This window comes from Microcebus murinus, chromosome 15 (genome assembly GCF_040939455.1).
Source record: "Microcebus murinus isolate Inina chromosome 15, M.murinus_Inina_mat1.0, whole genome shotgun sequence".
NCBI classification, from domain to species: domain Eukaryota; kingdom Metazoa; phylum Chordata; class Mammalia; order Primates; family Cheirogaleidae; genus Microcebus; species Microcebus murinus.
Genome location: NC_134118.1, coordinates 23,950,414 through 23,966,158, shown reverse-complemented (window position 1 = coordinate 23,966,158; position 15,745 = coordinate 23,950,414). Strand labels below are relative to the sequence as shown.

The window sequence follows — 15,745 nt, the reverse complement described above, 5'->3', positions numbered from 1 at the left end:
TAGGTATAAGAGAATCAAAAACATATATTCACACAAAAACTTGAGCAGACATGTTCACAATAGCATTATTGATAATATCTAAAATGTGAAAACAACCCAAATGTACATCGACTGATGAGTGGACAAAATGTGATAAATATATACAGTGGAATATTATTCAGCTACAAAAAGAGATAAAGTATGGATCATGTTACAACGTGGATGAGCCTTGAAAACATAATGCTTAGGGAAATAGCCAGACAAGAAAGGCACACACTGTATGATTTCATTTATACAAATGCCCAGAATAAGCAAATCAATAGAGTCAGAAAGTAGATTAGTGGTTGCCAGTGGCTTGTAGGAGATGGGAGAGGGGAGTGACTGCTAATGAGTACTGGATATTTTTCTGGCATAATGAAATGTTTTGGAATTAGATAGTGGTGATAATTGAACAACCTTATTAATATATTAAAATCTATTGAATTTTACAGTTTAAAAGGGTAAATTTTATGATATGTAAATTATATATCAGTTTTAAAAATCGTCTTCTTTTTGTTTTAGAAAACAAATATATTTCTACCTCTTTTCAGTTTTAATGAAATAAAGTCCGCTTCAATAGACTAAAAGCATTGGGTTCATGCTATATTCATAATCATGGGTATATATAAAGAGAAAAGTAAAAAAATATATGACAACTATATGCTTTGGAAAATTTTGCTCCTCTGAATGCCCAGGGTGGAAAGAATTCATTTGAGTCAGTTATAAGATAGAATATCCTGAGAGCCTGCAAGGAACACTGTCCTTATTATTTGCTGGCACCACACAGTCTAAATCATGTTGCCAGTCAGGGGATATATACTTGCGAGGAGCTTTATGTGGAGTAATTGGGCTTCTTTGCAGAGCTAAAATTAGAGAAAGAAAATTCCCATGTGTAAATGTTTCAAGACTTTTTGTTGTTGTATCAGTTTCCTAGTGATGCTGTACTGTAACAAATCGCCACAAACATAGAGGCTTAAATAAACGACATTAATTTACAGTACTAGAAGTCAAAGTCTGAAATAGATCTCAGTGGGTAAAAATCAAGATGTCACCAGGGCTGTATTCTTTCTGGAGGCTTTAGGGGAGAATTGCTTCCCTTGCCTTTTCAGCTTCTACAGACTGCCTACATTCTTCGGCTTGTGGCCCCTTCTTCTACTTCAAAGCTAGCAACATGCATTTTCAAATCCCTGGACATCCAGAGGAGTAAAATTTTCCAAACCATATAGTTCTATTATATTATTATATTTTCAAATCTCTCTCTGACCTCTGCCTCTGTCTTCCATATTTAAAGGACCCTTGTTATTACTTCAGCCCCACTTGTTATTGCTTCAGCCCCGAACCAGAATAACCTATTTTAAAGTGTGTTGATTAGCAACCTTAATTCTATCTGAAACTTCAGTTCATGCCTGCTATGTAACGTATTCACTGATTCCAGGTATTAATATGCGGACATCTTCAGTAGACCTACCATAATCGACATTTTTAAATTCCATATCAAGTTAGTTTTGAAATACACTCGGCCTTCAGTATCCACAGGCTCTGCAGGGCCGACTGTAGGACTTGAGCAGCTGCGGATTTGGTATCCGCAGGGTTCCTGCCTGGAATAGATCTCTGGAGGATACTAAGGGATGACTGTAATATGTTATTTTTGCTGCCTTGTATCTTTGTTCAGTGCTACTTTAACTCCTCAATCCACAACTACTCATCCACTCTTCCTATATAACACTCCACTGGATGAGAAGTTATTCAATAGATTCAAGCATAGTCCCTACTATGGCATGGACACAGCAGTACTACCTCTTTGAGGTGTTTGGATGTATGCAAGGGAGCTTTTTAGTTATCACAGTGATAGAGGGAGCACAACTGGCATTTTGTGCATAGGGCTAGGGATGCTAGATATCTTGCATTGCATGGAAATTTCCTCAGACTGAAGAATTACCCCATGTCTCACTTGATTTCAATCAAGATGAGACTTGAATTACAGTTTCAAAAGGAAGTATACGATGTCATCAAACCCCGGAAGATGTTTCTGAATCTATGACATCATTTCCATGTAACTCACCTTGCCAAGTCATTAAGATCCAACCGACCATCTTTATTTTTATCAAAGATCTTCATCTGAAATGCAGAAGGAGAAATGGTTGTAAGAAATGCTTGTAAAAGAAATTCATTTTGAAAGTTATTAAAGCACTTTTCTATTTTGCCCTTCTGATTATATATTTGCCAAAATTGGCTGATGAACCCATCTGTCTGGGGGGAAATTAGTATGTGCTACAGAAGGAATTGCATGTCAGCTTCCGTGTCAGGATGAGTCACAGTAACTAAACCTCCTAAATCTCAGTGGCTTAACATAACACAAGTTTATTTCTCACTCATATCATATGAGAATCAAAGGTTGGCTGGAAGTTCTACTCCATGTTGTCTACACTCCAGGACATGGAGTGACAAAGTAGCTACTATCTGGCAACATTCCTGGTTGCCATGGCAGAAAGAGAGAATGGCAAATCACTTACTGATTAAAATTTTATTGTCCAAAGCATGTCCCTGGCCACACCTAACTTCAAAGGGACAAAGCAGTGCAATCCTACCATCTGCTTGGGAGGAAAACTAATTATTTGGTGGATATCAGTAAAGACTACCACAGTATTTGACAGATAAAATAAGATTTACTTAACAATTATAAGCTTGAAATCTGGATTCTTGCTTTGAGTCAGAGTTTTCTAAAATTATGTTACAGCATATCAACAACCAAGTGTGGACAGCTCATATCATAGAGTAAGTAATCGTTATAGAGTATAAAAGAATCTCATTTTTATATAAGGCAAAAGAGGTTGAGACTCAACCTTTCTTTCCATAGAGAGACTTAGCATTGTGCAAAGAAACTATTTACATTATTAGATAAGACTAAACTTTAAACAAGACAAGACTAAAAATTAAAAATTTCTTCACTAACCACATATCAGGAAGACCAGACTGATTTAGGCAAGATAGAGGAGATACATTTCTTTGCATATCTGAGTTGAAATGTGTATGAATTTTGTGACTTCACAACATTTTAATGCTGCAGAATATCTCTAAACATATCTATGTAAGGAGGCTGCACAAGGAAACAGAGTGAGATAATCTGAAAATATATCCAACAGATTTTTGCATTAAAAAATACATTAGTCCCACATCCTTCCTCCCTCTCCAAATCCAGTTTATTTTTAATATTTAAAATGAATTTGAAAGCCCATACTCCTCAAACTTTGGCACCAAAAATGTCTATTACAGAACCTATTAAAGCACAGGTTATATTTTTACACATTTGGACATATTACATGTCCAATTATGTCCCTTAAATATAAACGCTATACAGTATCCAGTAAAAGCATGATATTAGCAGCAATATCTTTTCCTAAAGCATGAGCCATGAGTTATTTTCTGTGACACCATTAGTATGAGAGGTTCTATCTTAATAGAAAGCTACATTAGCTTGAGCTCTAAGCCCCCAGTAGAAACTCACCTTAAAAGACATGGGCACAACTCCATTGCCCTGCAAACATACTCAAAATGGGGGGGGGGGGTCCTTTGCTCAAAATTGGCTTGAGAAAGCACTAAACACCACTGTGATAAATTATGCTTCTACTCATTGGAAAATTGGCTATGTGGTTTATTTAAAAATAAGAATCAGAAAAAAATCGTTTAATTTTCAGATTCCTGTGCGTGTACATGTGGGGATGAGCAGTACACATAAGTACACAGACTCCCCTGTATCTGCTCTTCTGCTTCCTAGGGCCTCTGTAACTATAAGTTACAATCTTCATAATGAGGGAAGCTTGGAACATGTCTGTTGTGCCAGACTAGAAATCAGACCTTGTGTGACATTAGGACATTACACTTCTTTGCAAGTATAACCTTTGGTGAATTTTGAATGTTTGGCATATTTATTTGGGACATAATGGCTTCCTAATCTTAAAACTATATTAATGACCATTTGTAAGAAACATATGTTATTTCTTTAATCACCCCAATATCTTTATAAGGTAAGCAATATTATATGTATGTCACAAAAGAGGAAACTGACATTTAGAAAGATTAAAGGAGGTTGTCTAAGAAGCAAGATTTTAATCTAAGCATATCTGTCAGGAGAGCTCTTTCCATAAAACCAGGCTCTTAGTTTTATAGAGTCTGGGTATCTCATCATGAATTTAGTTTCCTTCATGTTTGGTTCTGAAATAAAACATCTGGTGCCATAGATTATGCTAGAAATGTGGTATTTACCAGTTCTAATTGCCTCTCTTTCCCTGGGAAAGCAAAAAAAAGACTCTAAGTGGATCCTACCTCCACCCTGGCCCCTCCCCCGCCCCACTCAATGGCCTGAATTTCCCTAAAGAAATGGAAATTTCATGATAGTTGAGTCAATTCTAAGGCTGTCAATTTTCACTTCATTCACTAGATTCATGCTCATATAGTCCCTTTCTGTACATTTTGCCTACCCTTGAATATAAAGCAAAAAATACTGGCCTGGCGCACAGAGACAACTGCCCCAGGTGGTAAGTTAAGCACTGCAGGGTGGTGACAGCCATGAGCCCTGAGGGTGTGCCCCACTGCCGGCCTCTCCTGCTCCTGGCTCTGTGACCCTGGCTCTGTGCCCTGCTGCTGCATGCTGGGTCAGAATGTTCCCGAGTTCCTGGAACGAAGTGTTCGAGGCCGTGTGGCAGCAGTACCCTAATCTCTACAGCAAACATGTTCTGATTGGAGACATAGTACACGGGGAGGTGAACCTTGCCCAGAAGCTTTCAAGTGAAGATACACATCCAAGTGAGTCCAAGAAGCTCAGAGAAGCAGCTTAGTCAGAGATATAAATTGGGAGTCTTCAGCCTTTAGCTGGTATTTAAAACCATGAGACTGACTGAGGTCACCAATAGAGTGAGAACAGACTCTCATCAAGACTGAGCCCAGACATGTTTCAGGTTGGCCTGGATCAGAGGTGAATGCTTAGGCCTAGGGAAGGAAGCAGAGCCCAGGAGGCCAGCTGCTTTAATCCACGCATAAAGGGTGACAACCAAGACCAGGATAGAGGATGGGGACAAGCTTAACCTCATATAATTCCCTTTGTCTGTCATGGTCTCAGATTTTAATCTGTTGTTTTATAACAGCTAAGGTTCATGCTCTTGTTTGGTACATGAGCTTAATATCTCCCAGAGGTATTAGCTTAATTTAACAAAACTAAATATTATCTAACAATATCATCTCCAGACAGCTCATCCTTCCCCCTGCCTGGTTTTGGCAGCACCTCTTGATTCAGTATCATCGTTGGATTTTATTAATAGGCTGTTTCCTTCCTCACCCAGAACATTAATTAGGAATCAGGACAAGGCGTGCAGACCTTAGCTTTTCCCTTCTGACTGGCCATTCTGCCTCAACTAATTTATGCTTCAGCCAGTTTTCAAATGTGCCAATTCTTATTCAGGTCGATTTGAATTCATTTAACTGGTTACATCTCTTAAGTGAAGCATTTGATGCTAAACCTCAGGACTAAATCTTTAAGGTAGTGTTGCCATGACTGTGACCATTGCTCAATAAAAATCCATTAAAGCAGCAATAATGTGATTTCACACTTGATGTATCACTTAAAAGTTCTGGATGCAGAAGTGTTTTTTGTAGAAAGTTGAGTTTCTAAAAGTTAGTACACTCAGATGTCTCTAGGGAAATGTAAAGTCTTTTAAAAAATCAATTGTCCAGTTCCAAAATCTGTTTATTAGAAACTATAAGTCAATTCTATAACTTAGGGAAGAAAAATGAAATAGATTGGCCAAAATCACTAACTACTTTAGCCTTCTGATCAAACTCAGATCTTTGGGTGGAAACTTTTTCACCAGATTTCTCCACACTTGGCTCTCACCTCAGTGATAAGGAGCCAATGAGGGACCACTTGGAGTTTGATAGATTATGGGCCTATCTCCATGGGACAACTTAAAACTAAAAAGAGTACTTAACTGCAGCATATTTGAGCAGAAAAGCCATAGGCTTTAGCCATGAAACAGACACAGAATAACAGGATACTCTTGGCCAATGGACAATCTCAACCTAGGTAATTAAAATTGGGGTAAGAGCACTTTGATTTCCATCAGCTACTTCATAGGACTCTAAGTTTATGGATCTAAGCTCAAAGCCATCAAAAAATTGCACATTGGCCGGGCACGGTGGCTCACGCCTGTAATCCTAGCACTCTGGGAGGCCGAGGCAGGCGGATTGCTCGAGGTCAGGAGTTCAAAACCAGCCTGAGCAAGAGTGAGACCCCCGTCTCTACTATAAATAGAAAGAAATTAATTGACCAACTAATATATATATAGAAAAAATTAGCTGGGCATGGTGGAGCATGCCTGTAGTCCCAGCTACTCGGGAGGCTGAGGCAGCAGGATTGCTTGAGCCCAGGAGTTTGAGGTTGCTGTGAGCTAGGCTGACACCACAGCACTCACTCTAGCCTGGGCAACAAAGTGAGACTCTGTCTCAAAAAAAAAAAAAAAAATTGCACATTGTCAGATTTTCTTGAGTTCAGGAAATCCCATTGTAAGCACTGTCAGCCTGAAGGTTTTTAAACTTAAACCTGAAGGCTATGAAGAGAAGAGCTCTAGGCAAGGAGGGCTGCTGGCAGGTGTGTTATGTGCAGCATCTCTTCCGGCCAAGTACTGACTGACTGAACTAGCTACTCGGCTTCTCCTTGTTCCTAGGGGTTGTTTGGGTCAGGTGACCCCGGGGCTTTACGCAGCCACAATTCACTCTTCTCACTCTTTTCCCTTCCCCAGTTTAATTAGTGTTCCTCTCTCCTCTAGAATAGTTTTGTGGAACTCTTTCCTATTTCCCATTGTCCTTTATTAATTCATTTCCTACTTGGTGTTTAATAAGGTATCAATTCTTAAGATTAGTTAGAGGCTTCATAGGTGAAAATCAGTTTTTCTGGGCCATAAATCCCGCTATGGCTGTCAGAGCTCTGATATTATCTTATCTTTAGAAATATTCCAAACTTGCTTATGTGGTTTTGTCCTTACCTCACTCTTCACCTTCTTCATAGGATTGTCTTTCTCTTCCTGACCACTCAATAGAGCTTTTTACTCTCCCTCCTTTGAAAGTTTTCTTTTTAATAATTCAACACTCAGACATTTAGACATGAGTGTTATGATCGAAACACAGGCTTTAGACAAATTTGGATCTGAATTTCCCCTCCACTTCTTGTCATGTTTGACCAGTTAAAGTCTGGAATTCTTCATTTTTTCATTTGTATGGCAAGAGTTAGAAAATGCCTACTTAATAAAGTTGTTGTGAGAATCACATGAGATGTTTAAAAAGTGCTTCAAACAGGGCTAACATAAAGTGAACACAGTTATTATGATTAAAATGCTCACTTCTAGAATAAGTGCTGGCTATCCTTCAATGAAAATAAAAGATTATACCACATGTACCCAGTAGAGAAGATATTTTGTAACAGTAACTTTAACCCTGTCCATCTACCTTTTCCTTCCCTGCCTTTGCTGAGGCTAAAGAATAGCTACGTCCTTGTAGCGTCCAGGGTCCGTATTGCATCTTATTTTTGAAAAATCAATACAACTTTTCAAAAATATTTCAACTAGGTCTCAGAATAAGACATAAAGATTGAGGGAAAATTGATCTCAACTCCAGCATGAATTTTTTGCATCTTTCCCCTCTTTTACAGATTTCCCCAATTCAAAGGCTCCATAAGGGTAAGGACTATGTCTTCCTTGGTAGGCTCTCCCTAAATATTTGTCAAATGACTGAATTCACATTTTTGTGTGCATTAATTTATCAGATCAGATTCTATCCAGAGAGAAAAGCATTAAGAGAGTGAGTTCTTTGGTGGGGGACAGGATGCTGTGAGTCACATTGAGATAATACTCTCAGCCCAGAGGGAAGGAGCACCCAGACTCGACTTTAGAAAACAACCATGGTGATCTGAATTCTGAATCCACAGGGACTTGCCCTCACTTGTCCTGCTCTGGTGATGCTTTCTGAATTTGCTCTGGTCTGTCTTCCCTGCTGCCTCTGGCTCTAGCCCTCACTCCAGGTCTGGTTCCTGGTTTTCCTGCTCCTCCTACCACTTATCCTCAGCTTAGGCATTTAGTCTCATCTGCCTCTGGCCCCTGGGCTCAGCGTGGCTCAAGCCCACTGCCTGGTTGGGGTCCTTCTGGCGGAGACTCTCTGCACTGAAATGCCAGTGAGAGCCATGAAGGAGAGAGCTCAGCACTGCCAGACATCCTCTCTGGCTCTGCCCTGCAGGGTCTGCTTTAATGGGGGGGGGGGGGCGGGGGAAGAAAAGGAGAATTTCAGAACTAAGGCTCTGCTTGGGGAAGGTTGGATCTGTGCAAAATGCTAAAATGTGCAATATGCAACCTTCCAGGCAGCTGGAGAGAGCAAAAGCCTTCCTAGGAGTGCAGGCTCACAAGGAGCATAGACAAGGGAGGTAGAAGGTCATAAGGACAAATGTTACTTATTTTTTATGGTTTCATCATAGCTGGCTACTAGGTAACAACTGAAAATTCAGTTTAATTTGCATTAAGTAGCCCACATGTGCCGGGCCCATGTGAGGGCTGAGACACGGAGATGTGATGCTGTCCTTGCCCTTGAGGAGTCAGTCACAGGCTAGTGGGGTACAAGACCAATAAACAGATGATGTCAGTGTCATCCTTGACTCCCACCTGATTCATCATGAAATGATGAATTGATGGCATGAATCGATAGCATTCATCATGCTATCAATTCTATCTCACCTCTTCTGCTACCCCACCCAAGTCTAAGCCACCAACCTCTCACCTGGAGAGCAGCAGCAGCCTCTTGCTAGATCTTCCTGATTTTGTCCTTGCCCATTTCGAGCTCTTCTCAACACAGTGGCCAGACCACAACATCCTCTGCTTCAAACCCTCAAGTAGCTTCCCATCTCACTCAGACTAAACCCCAAATATTCACAATGGCCTAAAAATCCTAAGATAGTGTGGGCCCTGTTTAGTTTCTTCCTGGCCTCCTTTGCTTCTGCCACATTGGTCTCTCCCTGTTCTTAAAGATCCCAGGCACACTGCTGCCCTAGGGGCCCTGCACTTGCTGTACCCTCAGCCCTTCTTCACCTCTCACCTTCTCAAAGGGCCACCTTAGCCACCCTACTGAAAATCTTAGTCCCCCACCCCAGCTGGCCCAGCTCAATTGTTGCATTTTTCCATAACACTCAGCACCCTCTATCATGCAATGTAATTTATTATTTATTGCATTTATTGTTTATTGTCAGTCCCTCCTTTGTCTATTTTGCTCACTGTTGGATCCCCAGTGACTAGAATAATGCCTGGGGCGTAGCAGGTATTTTATGAATATTTGTGGAATGAATTAAATAAATGACTATGATGTTAAGAGGGTGATATGTGCAAGGCACTAAAGTGACAGAGAAGGTTCACTGTGGAAGAAGATTAGGGAAGAGTTTTTTAGGGCAAGATGATATCTGCTGAATTTTCAAGTAAGAACCAGGTGGAGAAAAGTAGGGAAAAAATAACTGAGCTATGTTAAGAAGTCAAAACGTAGTGGCTTAGAATGGTTAGTTGGATATAGGGGCAAGCCCCTTTGAGTTAAAGGTATTCAAAGAAATTCTGGCAACATGCTGGAGATTCTAAATGCAAATATATTTATTAGGTAGTTCATGTTTTATAAGTCGAGATAACAATAGCCAGTGCTAACATTCTGTTAAATCAATGTTAAAAATATGCTCAACTAGAAAAACTCCTTCCTTGTTCTGCCCCCCAGACAGTTTCAGTCTAATTTCTTTTTTTCATATTATTTATTCTATTAGAGGATTTCACTGGGGCTTAGGTCAAAAGGAAGCTGGAGATTTTTCGGTAGCTGAGAAACTGCTGCCCACTGCTGGGAGATTTCCCACTACACCCTTTAGTGCTGAGCACATATTTACTCAGGATTTCAAACATCATTTTGCATGCTATTAAAACAAGTCAACAGAGTAAGAAGCCAAATTATTTCCTTAATTGAGAGCCTGTCCTGGGATTTGATTCTCTCTGTAGCATGGGTTTTTCTCCTGCCCGGGCCATTTACAAGTAGTGCTCATGATGAGAGCATTTTCTTTCTTCCCAGCACAGAGTCACTTGGCTGGGGCCAGCATTCAGAGTGGTCAGAGTCCAGAGTGAGAGCTAAGAAGGGTTTTAAGGCTGATAATAAGGAGAGCTCAGCCTCTAACTGGTGCCTTTGGCTGGGCAACAACTTTTCTTAGTTATCTGATCTTTAGAATGAGTTTAAGAATTCAACTTGGTGATCACTTAGTCACTTACCCTTTCTAAGCCTTAGTCATTAGATATATAAAATAGCATGAACAATGTCAACACTGTAGAGAAGTTGTTAGAAATAATACAGTATTTGGAAATATCAATTAAAGGCCTAAATAGATCAACCTAGTGGTATACACATTAACAGGAACTCACAGACTTCTCAGTGATATATCCCCAACTAGTCACCACAAGGTACAGTGTAGTGATTGTGCTCAAAAACTCTTTATGTAATAAAAGTAACACTCCTACAAGTAATTAAGCCTTTATTAGTAAATTCTTTGTGTACTAAGCAAGAGTTTGATAGGAATGAAGCACATACCTGGGAGGCAGAGGGAGGCAAAAGGTGGAAGAGTCAGATCTCATGCAATACAAAGTGTTGACTAGTACTGACAGAAATGCATCAAGGTAGAAACAGAATATGAGGGTGAGTTCACCAAGACAATTTCTCCTACTTCCCCATTTTCCAGGGAGCTTGACATTAAAATAGTCTCAAGGTCATTTGTGACAAGGATGTCATGAGGGGAATGTGAAATAATGACAAGGACCATAACATCTACTGCAATAAGAGCTAATGTGTATTGAGCCCTCATTATGTTCCAGACAGTATGCAAAGTATTTCGTATGCATCAATTCATTTTGCACTCACAGTAATTAGGTACCATTAATTAATCCCCATTTTACAGAAGAAATAAAGTCAAGAACCTTGACAGTTTTTGCTAGGTTATACCTAGTACGTAGCAGAGGTGGGACACACACCCTCCATCTAACTGACTCCCCCCTGCACTAAGTCAACACACTGAATGAATAGAATCATCCACCATGGTGAGGGGAAGCTTCCATCTGTTGGTCCTGATCACCTAGGTCCATGTTCACTTGTTCCTATGTGACTTTTATTAACATTTAGGTTATTGGCCTGTACTTGGAAACCTACTGTTGACTGGACTTTCCAGGTCTCCCATGGACAGGTGAGCAGCTTTCTCTCTTAAATACATGCAATCTAGTCCCAAGAGAGGCTAAAACAGCTCAATTTTGGCCAGTGTTTTTCAGAGCTGAGTTTTTTTTCATGCATTCACTTAGTCTGCAAACATTTCTCAAGGACTTACTTTGTGCCAGATGCTATTTCTGGGCCCTGGGAGGCAGCGGAGAAGCTGCCCTCATGGAAATTGCACTACTCATTACTTACCATGGTGCCAGTGTATTCTTCCAGTTTGGCCTCCGAAATGGCCTTTTTGTGGTGGAGGAAGAGGTCTCGGAGGAAGTTCTGTGGAACCAATGGAAGAGTCATGTTTTATATAGTGAGAAAATAAATTGCAAGTGTCTCAAGAGACCTTATTTTAAGGATTGTGGTTGTTTGTTTCAAGGAGGAAATAAAATGCTTTTAGCAAGCAATAAATCCAAGAATGGAGGGCTGTCACTGTTTATGATAAGGAGCTCATGGAACCCAGGAAATAGCTCCAGGCATGGAAAAAAGTAAATGCTCAATTATGCCTCTTTCCTGGAGAGGGCAATGTGACCTGCACTTTCTAAACCTTTTAAACATAAATACATCTTTTTCAAGTAAGAAATTAAAATCCATGTTTCTTGGGCCCACAGAAATCAAACCCATGATACACATATATCAAATTCCCAATGATGAACAAATCCACCCTTTATCCATTGACAATTCCCAGTGACACTTACACAAAGTTCAGCAGCTGATATAAAGCCACTACTGTCAGCATCATATTTGCGCCAAATCTGAAATAGCAAAAGTCATTAATCCATTTATCTTCAAATAATTTGGAATTGATTTATGCTAGTGTCTACTATGGTTCATCATCTGAGAACAATATGTAATTGGATACAAATAAGACTTTTCATAGAAAATTTTAGGCTTTCTTGGTGACAGCAATTGTTTGGGCAGAATTCACAGGAAATAGATTCCTGCAGTCACTTGGAGAAACTTAAAAGGACCACAATGCTTTCACTGAAAGGGTTCTTTGGGAATGCTCAAGATGGAAAGATAATAAGGGATGGACTTCAATTTGGGACAATTTGGCAAACTAAGAAAATTTCTCTGTACTAAATATCTTAAAATGCAGCATACTATAAAAGCACGTCTTTAAATATATATTAATAGCTGAACTGGCAAGAAAGTGAGAGGACTTCTAAGAGACCCAATATGCTAGGGAAGCACAAACTTGAGAAGTAATGTAGGAAACCAAAGCCTGTCCCAGGTGTATCTCCTGATCTCTGGCAACATAGCCTGCAGCTTTATCAGAAAACTTCACACGTGGTAGACAGGAGACAAATTCTGGGACCCAGGCAAAGTGGGAAATCAGATTGAAGTACTTGCTTAAAACTAAAACTCCAAATAGCAACACCTTAGTGAAAGGATGAACTCTTTACAAATTACACTGCAGAAAAGTCCACTAAGGAATCTTGCCTGTGTGGCCTTGGCTCTGGTGGTGGAGAGGATAAAATACCTCTGATAATTCCCAGTGGCATGCCATCCCTCTCAATCATTTGAGGGCAGCATGTATCCAGCCAAAGATGCAATTACTGAACTGGAAGGCAGAATAGCTGAAAATCTAGAAGGAAAGCACTGAACTGCATTCTTTAATAAATGCTGTTACTCTGACCACCCCCAATTATTCCATGGACAAGCCTCACTTCAATTGGCAAGCTCCCTAACTCCTGTACAAAATGAAAAGTGCACTAAGTATTTTTTTTTTTTTTAGTTGACAGATTTTTCCATAGATCCTAAATAGGTTGCGACAGGGACCTTAATTCCAAACCACAATCGGAATTCTCAATGCAGATTATGCAGGGATAGTGGGAGATGTTGATACTGAAGCTCATATTTAGTGAGAAGAATTCAGAAACATCATTCCTTTCAGTCTCAGTCATTCTCATCTGAATTTAGCCTAATTTACAAAATCAACAAGATAAATGCGATTTATATTCTAACTTTTATTGGGTGAGTATACCAAAACTATGAGAATTTCAAATAATAAAAATTTTACACGCTTTTTTAATGCTATTCTCCAATCAATTTGCTATTCTCCAATCAAATCTAAATTATTTTATAGTTTTACTACAGCTGAGCCATTGGAGGGCCAGAGATTTTTACATGAATATTCAACAAGCCTAACTTTAAAGGATGAAGGTAAAGTAAAGAGACTTTCAGACAAACAAAAGCAGAGTTTACTACCAACAGACTGTTGGTAAAAGATATACTCTAGGACTGTGGTCCCAAACTCCTGGGCCTTGGACAAGTACCAGTCCCTGGCCTGCTAAGAACTGGGCTGCACAGTAGCAGGTGATCAACCAGGAAGGGAGGGAAGCGTCATCTATATTTACAGCCACTTCCCACTGCTTGCATCGCCACCTGAGCTCCGCCTCCTGTCAGATCAGCAGCAGCATTAGATTCTTATGGGAGTAAGAACCAAAACAAGATTATGAGATTACGAAGTAGACTGGACATGAGCAACACACTTCAGGGTGTCACTGTCTCCAGTTATCCCCAGCTGGGACCATCTAGTTGCAGGAAAACAAGCTCAGGGCTCCCATTGAGTCTGCATTATGGTGAGATGTATAATTATTTCATTATATATTACAATGTGCTAATAATAGAAATAAAGTGCACAATAAATGTAATGCACTTGAATCATCCCGAAACCATCCACCTGCCCCAGTCCATAGAAAATTTGTCTTCCATGAAACCAGGGCCTGGTGCCAAAAAGGTTGGGGACTGCTACTCTAGGAGGAAGGAGGAACACAAAGAAGGAAATCTAAGATACAAAAAGGAATGGCAAGCAAAGATAATGGTGGCAACGTAACATGTGGTGACATGTGGACAAACTGAAACAAATCATAACTACATAAAATTTGTGGGGCTAAAGAAAACAAAATAGAACTAATATCCTAGACAATAATGGCAGATGAGCTGGAAGGTGTGTGTTAAGAATCATAGTGTGCTAACATCCTGTGGTTCAGAGGAAAAGTAAAGACATTGACTTAGAATTTCTCAAAATATATAGAATATAATAGGTTATAACAAATTTAGTTTATAAAGAGAATTGAAGAATTCACAATGATATTTTTTAAAAAAAAATGGGTAGAGTAAGGGATAGCTCTTCCTTACTGAATAAATTGACAAACCAGAAAGGAGGGGAAAATGGAATACATTTAAAAAAGGAAAAAGATAGGAAGGCTCCTTAGTGCCATTTGTTTTTCCAGTTTTTCAAGATTATTCAAGACTACACAAGGCCTGACATTTTAATACTTTTTTTCTGATAATATTATAAAAGTAAATCTTGTGCAATGTAAAAAAGTAATGAGATACAATAACACGAAATTTATAATCTCCAGAAATTCCTATCCCAGAGATAATTACTTATTGGTTGTCTGTGCTTCCTTTCCATCATGTTTCCATAACATGCACTACAAAACCAAATTGAAAGTCACATTGTACACTTTTGTGGTATATATATAATTTTAATTTAAGATATTCTGTGAGCTTTTTAAAACACAATTAAAATCATTTTTAAAATGTCATTGAAATAACTTTTAAATTATTATGATCATACACACAATTGGAAGATACAAAAGTACAAAGAATATAATAAAATCACCTGAAATCCTATCACTCACAAACAACCAATTTTTATCTTGTGTGTATTTACCCACTATTTTATCTATGCAGGTATTAGGGTAAACAACTTTTTAAGCAAAGTTAAGATCATATTGCTTGTACAATTGTGTTTCTTAATATTATACTGCATTTCCTCCATGTCAGTAAATATTCTTTGAAAACTTGATCTTTAGGGATGCATAATGTTGGAAAATGTTTTTTTTTTTTTCCTGCAGTGAATCTCCAGCACCTAAAACAGCACCTGGTATATTGCAGTGCTCACAAGAATTTGGGGAATTAATGGATTATATGAATGTGTCATAATTTAACTAATTTTTCCTTTATTATTAGACATTTATGTTATTTTTGGTTTTGACCAAAAGAAACGCCACAACATTTAATAAACATCACCATACAGAAAACATTTATCTATACCTCTGCTTATATCCATAAGGTAGATTCCTGAAGAAGTAGAATATTAAGTCAAAGAGTAAAGATTAAAAAACAAACAAAACTCTGAGTAATAAAAATTTAAAGGATCCTTATTGAAATTTTGAAAAATTATTTTCTATAAAATTATTCCACAGTGCATGCCCACCAAAAGGACATCAGCGACAATCTCCAGGCCTCCTTGCTAGCACTACACATTTTTGTTCATTCTTTGAAAATCTTTATCTCTTTGATTGATAAAAAATGTATTCTTTTAATTTGCATTTCTTGAGTTGCTGGCATATATTTATTGTCCATTCAAATCTCTTCTGTGAATTGCCTTGCATATGCGTGCCCAATTTTACAT

General features: G+C 38.8%; 1 protein-coding gene across 1 annotated transcript in view; it reads right to left on the bottom strand.

The window, feature by feature from the left end:
• Nucleotides 1–15,745, bottom strand: part of SCGN (secretagogin, EF-hand calcium binding protein) — a 44,854-nt gene that overhangs the window by 14,407 nt on the left and 14,702 nt on the right. The window contains exons 5-7 of the mRNA XM_012741395.2: nt 12,015–12,071; nt 11,518–11,595; nt 2,081–2,136 (exon numbers count right to left, since the gene is read on the bottom strand). Coding sequence (XP_012596849.1) covers nt 2,081–2,136; nt 11,518–11,595; nt 12,015–12,071 — 191 coding nt within the window. The remainder of the gene's footprint in view (nt 1–2,080; nt 2,137–11,517; nt 11,596–12,014; nt 12,072–15,745) is intronic.